The sequence below is a fragment of the Arachis ipaensis genome, chromosome B6 (genome assembly GCF_059453495.1).
Source record: "Arachis ipaensis isolate K30076 ecotype BB chromosome B6, ASM5945349v1, whole genome shotgun sequence".
In the NCBI taxonomy this organism is placed as follows: domain Eukaryota; kingdom Viridiplantae; phylum Streptophyta; class Magnoliopsida; order Fabales; family Fabaceae; genus Arachis; species Arachis ipaensis.
In genome coordinates this window covers 9,526,762-9,539,387 of record NC_142441.1, presented here as the reverse complement: position 1 = coordinate 9,539,387, position 12,626 = coordinate 9,526,762, and the positions used below count along the sequence as shown (strand labels likewise).

Here is a 12,626-nt window from a genome sequence, read left to right as displayed (position 1 = left end):
TTTCTTTAGATCTTTAATCATTCTCAACTTTCCGTCCCCCTCAACCCCCTAACGTTCCATGAACTAAAGATCATTTTAAAGGATTATTACACACATTTTTATTATTCTTAGGTCTGCTCCGTCTTGCTTTCGTCTTTAGTTTCGCCAATTTTCTTTTTTGAGCAGTTTTTTCATTTTGCGCTTGAAAGATGGCCATGATATCCTCTTCCTCGTTATACAAGATAGCATCAGACTCCACTGCTACTTCTCATGTCCTCTTATTTTCCAATAACTACTCTTCCAATGTTGTACTCTGGTTGTCATCGACTGTCTCATCATTTTCCTCACTGTAGTTCCCTGTTAGCATATCTGCAGCTTCATTCTCACCCTGCACTAGTCTCTTCTAACCTATCTTCGATCCACAGCCTCCATATGTAGCCTCAGTAACAACAATTTCCTTGTTATCCCGACTACTGTGCTCAGCTACACTTGTTGCCCTGTTTTCCCCTTCTGATCCGTTTTTCCCATCTATATCCCCATAATTTCCATCATCACTTACATCCCCAATAGCACCCTCCACACCTCCGACAGCTTCCTCATGGCCTTTACCTCTACCCTCCCGGAGCTCAGCGTTCTCACCCCTGTCAGCCCCTCTAACCCTTCCAACCTCCAGCACAGTCGATACTATCTCATGCTCCTCGAATCCCAATTTCTCTGAATCACAGCTTTCAACATTTACAGCCTTGCCACCCACAACCCTAGTCTTCACTGTAGCTGACCACGGCTGATTAGTCTCAATTTGGTTCATGACATCGTGGTTACCACTGTTCCACTCTCGGCCCCCTCCACCATCGCCATATCCCCCAATCACAAACTGCTCAACGAGCGCTCCGTTGTCCTTCACCATCCCAGCGCATAATTGCACATGTGTAGCTAGGACGAAGTCGCCGTGGTAGCCTCGGTTTCCCTTGCGGCATGCTTCAGCTCGGCGTGCGCTTCTTTCCTGGGTCAGAGCATCGCTGTCACCTCCAAGGAGCGTTCATGAACCTGTTGCGTCTTGGGCTGGCTGGGTCTCCCTCCTTTTCCTTCTATCCACCCGACCCGGCTCCCACTGGTCCGGCCCAGCCAGCATGAATGCATTATCACTCTTCTTGCGCAGGTCCGCATAACAGCTTAGGCCCAAGTGCAAGTAATGACAAAGTATATGTGAAAATTTTTAATTATTTTTGTCATTACTACTGTACTAATAAAGTGGCTGGTATATGTGAAAATTTTCCTATATCTTTAGAAAATAGTATGTATACAAGTATAATTACCCGTGTCATGCACGTGATAAGATTGAAATTATAATTTTAAATTATTTTTTTAAATTAATTTGAATTATAATAATTTGATTAATAAAAAAGTAACATGTTATGTATTATTTGTTTTTTTTTAATTTAGTGTTAATTGGATTAACTCTAGAACAGTTATTAATCGATTTTAATAATTTAATTTCTTCAATAAATCAGACATACATACTGAATATGATCATAAATAATATAGTAATAGTTAAATTTACCAATAAATATATTGGTTATTATCACACTATAAAATAAATTAAATATAAAGACTATTAGCACTTATAAATCTATAAAATCGCACTGTCTTTGATTCGCGTGCAAGGGTTTACTTATCAAATAAACTTAAAAGATTAACAAAAAATATTTATAAATTGGACCTAGCATCACTTGAAAGAATAATGAAAAATAATCAACTTACCTTATAATCTATGAGAACCATTTCTATGTAAGTCGTCTTGTTCTTATCAAATTTGGATGAGACTTTCTATAACCTTATATATTAATTTTGTTAAATAATTTTGTTAAAAGAAAAGATGGTGTATTTGGTCAAAACAAGTTCAGGTTGAATCAAAGAAGCACAAGTTCACAAGAGATGGTCACTAAAGTCAATAATGATGTTTACCAAGTTTTAAGAGAATGATTAAGAACATAATCAAATAAGACACAATCTTTCAGAATCAAAGAAGAGGAAAAACATACAAGGCCTAAATTTATAATATTTATAGACCAAAATAAGAACACTAGGACAAATGATGTTAAAGAAAACAATGGGAAGCAACAACACTATAGGCAAAGAAAACTGAACAGCAACAAACATACAACTTAAATAAAATACCCATAACAATTGTAAATCAAAATCCCAAATCCCAAGCAACAATGCAAAGACAATAACAGATGAGCAAATCAAAACAACAAATTGAAGATTTGACCGTACCTTTTAAAAAGACAATTGAACAGTTATGAAAATTAAAAACAGTAATTGTCACAAAATTAACATGTTCATTTTCTCTTATCTAGAATTCTTTGACAAAGTCCATTTGAAATAATTATTGTCATAACCTTGAATATTAGGTATTCCAGAATAAAATTTAATAGCTTTTGATTATAAATAATAGATAAATAACGTCAAATATGACGAGAAAATGTAAGCAATCATCTCATTATCCTCAAAGCCAAAATTCACCTGTACATTTAACTTATTATTATTGTAAAATACATTCAAATATTTTCATATAATCATATAATTATAACTTAATTTACGAATAATGCACATGTAAGATAATGAAATTAAAACTACAATTTGACGTAATTACAATTAACACAAACTAACATTAGTTATAATAAATTAACTACTACTTTTTATTTTGTCTAAATTTTCAAACATAATTTAGCTTTCAACATAATCCAAGCACATAGCAAAAGAATTTTATAAAATTAGTATAGGATTATATTTTTTTTGTAAAGATGAAACACCAAAAAGAACTTATCTTCATAAATAGTTAACTGAATTTAAAGCTCATAAACTACAAACAACCTCAAATATATATATATATATATATATATACTCTTGGCAGCAAAGACTAATACATGTAGAAATTAATAAACTTGAACATCAAATTTGTAGTCATGAATCTCCATGTTCATTTTAGTGTGCATCTCTATTCACACAACGGATATTTTTAATCACATCAACAATACTATCTTCTTTGTGTACATTTTCTCCCTTTTTTTTTTGTCTGGTAAAAAGATCCACCATTAGAAATAAGTACCAGGAAGAACTTTAGTAATTTAAAGTTATATTTTTAAGAAAATATCTTTTATTAACATGAAATAATAATCATAATAGTCATAGTTAAATTTTTTTTTTGAATCTAACTATCAAAAATATATCTCTCAAATCCTTGTCTTATTTTGAAAAAAATATAATATCATGAGAAGATTTTTTTTTTCTATAGTCTCTTACTCATTTCCAACCCAAAAGTGAGCCTAGCAAGCACAAAAACGACAATTACATACAAATCAAGAAACTCATAAATCCAATCACAAAACAGCACCACTACTCACTACTAACTACTGCTAATAACAAAATCAAATCAATCAAACAAATCTAGAACATCACCTACAAAGTCGTCACGTAAAAATAATAAGGTGATTTTTAATATCAAAGGCACTTGAAATATCATGCAGGCTGAATTGAAAAGACGTTATGTTAGAGACAATTGATAATAACAATGAAACAAAAAGAGAAAAGTATTAGAAAACCTGACAAAACATTACCGAGTCACTATTGAATAGAAAATTGAATCCTAACTATATCAATATGCAAGAATTCACTGTTTACGAACAATAATAATATCAATCAACATGCAATGATGACTTGAATAGCAATAACGACAATAACAATCCATAGGCAACAACCTATTCTAATGACTAGAGATAAAAAAATTCAGCAATAATATCATATATCATAATAGAAAACAAAAAAAATTGCATCTAGTTGTAACATATAAATACTCAATAATACAAATAATAAACAACTTTGTTACTAGAGCACAGCATTTCAAACTACCAACCTTCTAATAAAAAAAAAAAAAATCTAACTTGCTGAAAAATTTACCAAAATAGTCATTATATGTTATGATTATCCTAATAAAATCTCTAGTTGTTTTAATATTGATTCCTGCTTATAAATTTAAAAGGAACAAAGTTCACAAAAAAATCCTACATTATCACATTAAAATAAGTAATATCTTTTCAATCCTAGTGAAAATTTAATTAAAAGTATTATTGTATAGCTCAAATAAGTACATAATTTCGCTTACACTATTTTATTCCACGAATCCAACCAAATGTGAATCATGAAACATTAGGTCTTGTTGAGAAATTAGATAATTTTAAAACTAGAGTTATTAAGGGGTACATAATAAAAAAAAGAGCATGGTTTATAATAATTAGTTGAATGTAACAAGGGAAAAAACTCGTATAAGAAATTTATTTGGCTTTAAGAAATTAGATATCTAGTCATTTTTATAAGAAATCGCCAACAATTCTTTCCAATCTCTAAGATATACAATTCAATATCACAAAGGCTCTACAAATCAAGAAAATCAATCTCCCTAAATCTCTGAGAATAAGGACAATAGTTGAGAAATAAGAAAACTTTTAGAAAACCATGGGTTGAGAAAATTCTCAAATTTCATATCTTAGTCAAAAGCAAAATTCACCTTATAATCACCAACCAAAAAGTAAACGTTCACAATCTGTCTCTCAACTTATCAAGCAAGAAATAGTTCCGTGAAAGAAAAGTCATATTCAGCAACAAAGCACCATAACAAAACTAGATCATCAAATTAGAAAAGCACAACCAAACTTTTAGATCGGAAAAGACTTTCGATTCAGCTAAGTGATCACCCAAATAATTCACTAAATTTAAGCAATGAAAATCTCCAATCGAACAAACAACAATAACACTCTATTCATATGTTTCATCACATACTCCTTCTCCTTGAGCAACAAAATAAAAATTTTACAAATTATTGATTTAAAAGAAGGAATCAATAGCGAATCAAAATTATGTTAGCTTCAAAGATCATCAAATCCAGAAGAAAGCATCTCAATCAGCAGCTAAGCAAATCCACAATCCACAAATTCAAATACTGTTTTATAAGAGGAATAAGATAATAATTCACAGCAAAAACATATCGAATCTTCTAGATAATGGATGAAATCTTGAAATCAGAACCCATAGAAAACAACATGAAGATAAAGAAGATTAAAGCAATTATTCACAAAAGCGAGGAAGATTAGAACTAGCTACAAGGCAAGAATCGTTAACCAAAACCGAAACTGAAATGTTGACTAAATCAAATCAAAATCAAATTCCTAATTCCTTTCCTGAATCTTTTATGTAAATAGAATTAATTATAAATCTTTTCCTTTTTGGGTTTAGCTTAATTTTAGGAATTTTATTATTAGAAATCTTTCCTTTATTTTAAGCTAGTATTTTTCCTTTCTTTCCTATTTTCTAGTTATTTCTATTTCTGTAATTCCTCTATAAAGAGGCTGATTCCCTGTACATTTGATAATACAATACATTTAAACACTTCAATTTGGTATCAGAGCAGGATCTCTGCACTGTGCCTCTGATTTATAGCTATGGCTGACAGTTCCTCAGTCATTAATCCTGAACAGAAGGAGAACACCACTCCTACTCCAACTGCTCATGAGGCTGAAAAATCATCATTGAGTAAGGAACAGGTTGAGCAGCTCATAAGGCTGTTAAATTCCAGTTCTGTGTCTAGTACTTCTAGTGGTTCTTTGGCTCAAACAGGTAATTTTAGTATTCCTATGTCCCTTAACTGCACCTCAAACTTGAATGCACCATGGATTGTTGATTCAGGTGCATCTGACCATATGACCAGCCTCTCCCCTTTATTTAAAACTTATTCTCCTTGCTTTGAAAATGAAAAAATTAGAGTTGCTGATGGTAGTTTTTCATCTATTGCTGGAAAAGGTACAATTAAACTGTCCAAAAATATTGACCTAAGAAATGTCCTACATGTACCAAAGCTTTCTTGTAATCTTCTCTCTATTAGTAAAATCTGCAAGGATTCCAATTGTGCTGTGACATTCTTTGACACTCATGGTATTTTTCAGGACCGAACTTCGGGAAAGATGATTGGCAGTGCTAAGATGATGGATGGGCTTTATCACTTTGAGGATATTTCGGAGGATAAAATAGCTCAAGGATTTAGTGGTATAAGTTCTATGCCTATAAAGGACCAAATAATTCTCTGGCACAATAGACTAGGACACCCTAGTTTTCCATATCTCAAACACTTGTTTCCAAGTTTGTTTAAAAATATTGATTCTTCCTTACTTAAATGTGAAAGTTATATTCGTTCAAAGAGCCATAGAGCTCCTTATTACTCTCAAACTTATCATGCATCTAAACCCTTCCACTTGATTCATAGTGATGTATGGGGTCCATCAAAAATAACAACTCAATTTGGAAAAAAATGGTTTGTAACTTTTATTGATGACCACACACGACTATGTTGGATCTATCTCATGCATGAAAAATCTGAGGTTTCTAAAATTTTTCAGTATTTTTCAAAAATGGTAGAAACACAATTTGACACAAAAATTTCAATATTAAGAAGTAATAATGGCACTGAATACTTTAATAAAAATCTTGGTGAATTTCTTCAAAAGAAAGGTATTCAACATCAATCTACATGCCCCAATACACCCCAACAAAATGGCATTGCTGAAAGGAAGAATAAACACCTTCTTGAAGTAGCACGTGCCATTATGTTTGAGGGTAATGTTCCAAAGTATTTATGGGGAGATGCTGTTCTAACAGCAGCCTATCTCATAAATCGAATGCCCACACGTGTGTTAAATTACTGCACACCGTTGGATACTTTCAAAAAGAATTTTCCAGCATGCAGGTTGCATTCTGACTTACTTTTAAAAGTATTTGGTTGCACTGTGTTCTTACATACACCTTCATATCGAAGTAAACTTGATCCAAGGGCAGAAAAATGCATTTTTATTGGCTATTCCCCAAGTCAAAAGGGTTATAAATGTTTCAATCCACACACCAAGAAATTTCATGTAAGTATGGATGTTACTTTTTTGGAACATGAAACCTTTTTTCAAAAAAATTCTCTTCAGGGGGAGAGTCTAAGGGAAGAAAATTTTTTGCATGAACCTTTACCCACTCCTATCTTACATATTGAAGATACAACTTTCACTAATCAAGTAAATTCTGAAACAATTGCAAAACAAGATGTGAAAACCAATTCTGAAATTGTGCCAGAATTAGTTGGAATCCAAACAGGAAAAGAAATACCACAAGAAAAGGAGCTTCGGTATTATGTTCGGAAATATCCCAAGAAGACTAGAGACCAGCCCATCATCTCTGTACCAACCCAATCTGAAAACCCGGAAGACGGCCCAACTGTAGTACTTCAGGAACTTCCAGGTAAATCTGAAATTGTCACTTCTAATAATAATTTGCCAATAGCCCTTAGGAAAGAAACCAGAACCTGCACCAAAAAGGTACTTAAAACCAGCACCAACCATCCTATTTCCAATTATGTCTCTTACCAAAATCTCTCTAAAAAACATCGAGCTTTTACTTCTAAAATTACAAATCTGTTTGAGCCTAGGAACATAGAGAAAGCACTAGATGATCCCAACTGGAAATTAGCAGTGATGGAAGAGTGGCATGCACTCAAGAAAAATGAAACTTGGGAGATTGTAGATCTGCCACAGAATACAAAATTGGTTGGCTGCAGGTGGGTTTTTACCATCAAGTGCAATGCTGATGGAAGCATAGAGAGGTATAAGGCTAGGTTAGTAGCTAGGGGATATACACAAACCTATGGAGTAGACTATCGAGAAACTTTTGCTCCAGTTGCCAAACTCAGTTCTGTGCGGATTCTCTTATCTCTTGCTGCGAATTACAATTGGCCTTTACACCAATTGGATATAAAGAATGCTTTCCTGAATGGGGAACTAGAGGAAGAGGTGTTCATGAAACTTCCACCTGGATTTGAAGCTGAACTAGGGAGGAATAAAGTGTGCAAACTAAAGAAATCTCTCTATGGATTGAAACAATCCCCAAGAGCTTGGTTTGAACGACTTGGAATGGTGGTGAAGGGACTTGGTTATACTCAAAGCCAAGCTGACCATACACTTTTCTATAAGCATTCAGCAGCTAATAAAACTGCCATCTTAATTGTATATGTGGATGACATTATTCTGACAGGTGATGACTTTTTGGAACTAAAAGACTTGAAGGAGAAGCTTGCCAAAGCATTTGAAATCAAAGAACTTGGCTCATTAAAATACTTCCTTGGAATTGAATTTGCAAGGTCTAAGGAAGGCATTTTTATGAACCAACGAAAGTACATCCTAGATCTTTTAAAAGAGACGGGATTACTTGGTTGTAAAGCTGCTGAAACACCTATAGAGCCTAACTTAAAATTGAAGCCAGCTGAACCAGAAAATGTAATGGACAAAGGGAGATATCAGCAGTTAGTAGGGAGGCTAATCTATTTATCCCATACACGCCCGGATATAGCCTTTGCTGTGAGCATGGTAAGCCAGTTTATGCATTCACCTGGTCAAGAACACATGGATGCTGTCTTTAGAATCCTAAGGTACTTAAAAGGGTCGCCTGGGAAAGGGTTACTCTATAAAAAGCATGGACATCTTCAAGTAGAAGCTTATACAGATGCAGATTGGGCTGGGAATGTCATGGATAGAAGGTCAACATCTGGGTATTGTACTTTTGTTGGCGGAAACCTGGTTAGTTGGAGGAGTAAAAAACAGAGTGTTGTGGCACGAAGTAGTGCAGAAACTGAGTTTAGAGCAGTGGCTCATGGAATATGTGAAGCAATATGGGTAGAGAAAATCCTACAAGAACTAAAAGTTTCCATTTCTCCACCAATGAGGTTGTATTGTGACAACAAATCTGCAATTTCCATTTCTCATAATCCAGTGTTGCATGATAGAACTAAACATGTTGAAGTTGACAAGCATTTTATCAGGGAAAAGATTGAGAGAGGACAGATTTGCATCTCATATGTTCCAACCACAGAACAATTAGCAGATATTCAAGCTAAAGGATTACCCAAGAAGACTTTTGATAGCATAATAAGCAAGCTGTCAATGAATGATATCTTCAAGCCAGCTTGAGGGGGAGTGTTGACTAAATCAAATCAAAATCAGATTCCTAATTCCTTTCCTGAATCTTTTATGTAAATAGAATTAATTATAAATCTTTTCCTTTTTGGGTTTAGCTTAATTTTAGGGATTTTATGATTAGAAATCTTTCCTTTATTTTAGGCTAGTATTTTTCCTTTCTTTTCTATTTTCTAGTTATTTCTATTTCTGTAATTCCTCTATAAAGAGGCTGATTCCCTGTACATTTGATAATACAATACATTCAAACACTTCAATTTGAAACAATTGCAAAAGTAAGTTCAAGAAAAGTTACCAAATAATAACTCAAGGATGGATACAAAGAGAAAAGAGGTGGCAAGAATCGACAGATGACTCATGATGACAAGAACCAAAAGACAAGAATGACAAAAAGAGAAGGATGACATTCCTATAGGCCTCTAATAGTGCCACAATTTGTACAAATAGGCGCGCTTCTATTTATACAATTGTGATCCTACCATAAGACACTTGCTCCATATTACACAGATTAAACCTAAGCTCTGATACCACTCTGTCACAACCCAAAATGAGCCATGACTGGCGCTCAGGAAAAAGAGTTCCCTAGCAAGCCTAACAGATTCAAATATAAGATAAATAAAAAGGTTACAAATAATTTTTGATAAATTTACACTTTTTAGAATGAATAATTACATACTTTAACAAAAATAAAATAAATAAATATAGATGGATCCTGCCTGTGACATATGGAGCAGATGACGTCTAAGAACTCAACAAGGAATAGAGCCCATTGCAGATCATTACTCTTGAATAGAAAGGCTCACATAATCAAGTACTTATTCCTGAAAAAATATTTTTTTTAAACAAAAAAGGAGTGAGTATTACAATTCAGTGACTAGACAATACATCTATAATCGACATGAGACTATACAAACATTATCATCAAAATAATTTTAATTAGAAAATAATAGTTGATAATAAGTGAATCAATAAGGGAGTTCTCATAGAGAAATCAAATCAAAAGTCCACACTTGGGCGGCTCCACCTCTATGGGTAGCCCTTTTCTCTAGTGTGTCCGTACGGAATAACAGATCCAACGTGTGGCCTACACGTTAGGCTAACAACGCTCCTACTAGCTGAGGTCTGAGCCAGATGCATCTAGATTAACGTCATAACCGCTGTTAACTACTGTTTTCTAATACGAGCCTCCCAAATCAATTCAAAACATATAATTTCAAATACAACAAATCTTTGATCTTTCGAATATATAAAATATCGAATCAAATCAAATCAGATAATACTTTCTCATCCAAATCATATTCAATCATATTTTCTCAATTCTAAAATAAGTGAGTAGCAACAAAATTTCATGCTTCGAAAATACATATTCGAGTAAAATCAAATGCTTTAAAATAATATAAAATTTCTTCAAACATACATATAGTCTAAAAATATATATATATAGTCTCATGTGCATATTAAAAAGAGCTTAACATGGACAAATATTTAGTTCTAATAAATTAATTAATAAAACCAATTTAAAACCCTTTGATAATCTTTGTAAGTATAACTAAGTTCAAAGCACCGTATATCAAAATAATTATAGACGTAAAGCCAAACAATTATAACTCACAACGTGGTCCAAAGGACCGAAGAGACCAAACCCGGAGTGCGAAAGTAAAGGTTACGAAATAGCGCAGAGCTTGGATTAGGGCAGTAGCAGCAACTTCAATTCTCATGGTAGCAACAATGGCAACAGCACAAGGCAAATGCAGCAGTTCAAATCGAATAAAAAGACAAATGCAAATATAGTTCTGAAAATCCAAAACAGAATAGAGGCGAAAAATAAATCAGAACAAGAGCAAGGCAAGAAACAAAATGGTGACAGAGATAAGGTGAAAATGGAACAGACCAAGGAAAGAAGTTAGACCAGAACAGTGGCAAGACAGTGTTGCCGGAAAGTTTGAAAACTCCAGCGTGTTTTCCGGCAACAGTAAGAGCGACACCGGTAAGGCAAAGCAGTGGTGCTATCAGATCCTCTTCTCCAACAATGGCATCAGTAACTCCGACGAAAACGGGGAGGCCAGGGGCTAGCCACGGGGGAGCAAGGTAGGGGCTGAAGTAGCTTCGGGTGCACCAGAAGTGAGCTCCGGCGACAGCAACAGCAGAAACCTCCATCGTCACCTCCGCCTCGCGACTGCCACCCTCCTTCCCTTCCATCTTGTAGCTCTCTCACCCCCCTCTTTGTTCTCTGCACTTCCCGCTGCAATGACAATGTCTCCCTCCGACGAAGGTTCCTTCGGCGGCGGCGGCGCCACGCCTCCTCCTTCTTTCTGGTTCGTTCTTCATCTCTCCCTCTCTGCTTCGGGTTCGTGCTCGCCATTCCCCTCTCAGATTCGAACCTCTCTCGCTTTCTCTTGATGTCAACGACGACAGCAGCTCCAATAACACTGGCCCTCTTCCTTCTTTTCTTCTTTTCTGCTCTTCCTTCTTTCTCTCATCCACTCTCGCTACTTCTCTTCTCTGATTTGGGGGAGTTTGTGTGTTGGTAACTTAGGAAATTAAGGTTAGGGTTTGGTTTGGAAAAAGAGGAGTGAGGGTATTATTGGGATTTTACATGAAAAAAGGCAAACAACTAGAAAGAAAGTATCCAAACTTGGGAATCTATCATTACAAAAAAGAATTTTGGTGGTTGATGCTAATGCAGTGAACAGAAAAGTTGCAGAAGGTGTTTTACAGAAATATAGGGCAACAGTTACTTGTGTCGAGGGTGGCAGGGCTGCTCTACAGATGCTGAAGAAGGTTGATAGCTTCTCAAGATGAATTACTAAAGAACTTGTAGAGATGAATGATCTGCATCTGCAGTCTTCTCTTTGTATTTCATGAAGCACAGGTCAGTGTGGGCATGTAATAGATGATACATCACTGAACCTGTCCTTATTCCAAGACGCAGCCCTTTAAAAGATTGAAGTAAAACATACTCTATAGAATGAGTAAAGAAGATAAATTCATTTTTGTTTATAGAACGAAGGGAAATGTCATCCTGTAAACTTTCTCGTTTAGACCTTTTTAGTACTTGGCTACATTCTTTCATGCAATTTTTCCCAATAACAAGATGGGAGGGAGGCATCGTTTTATTCTCCAATTGACAGCTTTTTTGCCATTATAATTGAAGATCAAGTTTTGTAAGATATAATCATTGATCTTGTAGTATAATTCACCTATGGAAGTAACCTGCTCCTTTTTAAAGATTATATTTTATCTAAAATTATTTACAAAAATTAAATGGATTGCTTACATAAATGTCACAGAAATTAAATACTCAGGTAGTTATTAGCTATTAAATAAATATCGATCGTTCTTCATTGCCATTATCCCTGAAACTGGCGACATCTCACCCTAAAAAAATAAATCTACATCTCATAACTTTTGTTGATAAATAATTACCAAATGAATCCTCTAAAGTGATCTGCTGATATATGTATAATAATTAATAAGGGAATTTATATTTCCTAAATGCATCCGTATTTTTGCTTGTTGCCTTCAGATGTTGAGATCAAGAGTGAGTAAAGATTTTCCAAAACCTTTACACTTCAAAATTACAAACCA

The 12,626-nt window shown here is 34.4% G+C and overlaps 1 protein-coding gene across 4 annotated transcripts; it reads right to left on the bottom strand.

Annotated features, from left to right (window-relative positions):
• Positions 1-9,318: 9,318 nt before the first annotated feature.
• On the bottom strand, positions 9,319-11,944 carry LOC110262649 (uncharacterized). 4 transcript variants are annotated; one of them, XM_088491397.1, is made up of 2 exons: positions 10,930-11,572; positions 9,319-9,859 (listed from the first exon to the last, which is right to left on the bottom strand). In XM_088491397.1, exons 1-2 carry the CDS (start codon positions 11,235-11,237, stop codon positions 9,838-9,840), a joined length of 330 nt encoding a protein of 109 aa, XP_088347523.1. In that variant the 5' UTR covers positions 11,238-11,572; the 3' UTR covers positions 9,319-9,837. The 4 variants fall into 4 exon arrangements, 2 of the variants coding, with proteins under 2 accessions (XP_088347523.1, XP_088347524.1); XM_088491398.1 differs by having other exon boundaries at positions 9,624-9,859; positions 10,948-11,381; XR_015885992.1 differs by lacking the exon at positions 9,319-9,859 and adding an exon at positions 10,459-10,831 and having other exon boundaries at positions 10,948-11,944.
• Between the last annotated feature and the right edge of the window lie 682 nt (positions 11,945-12,626).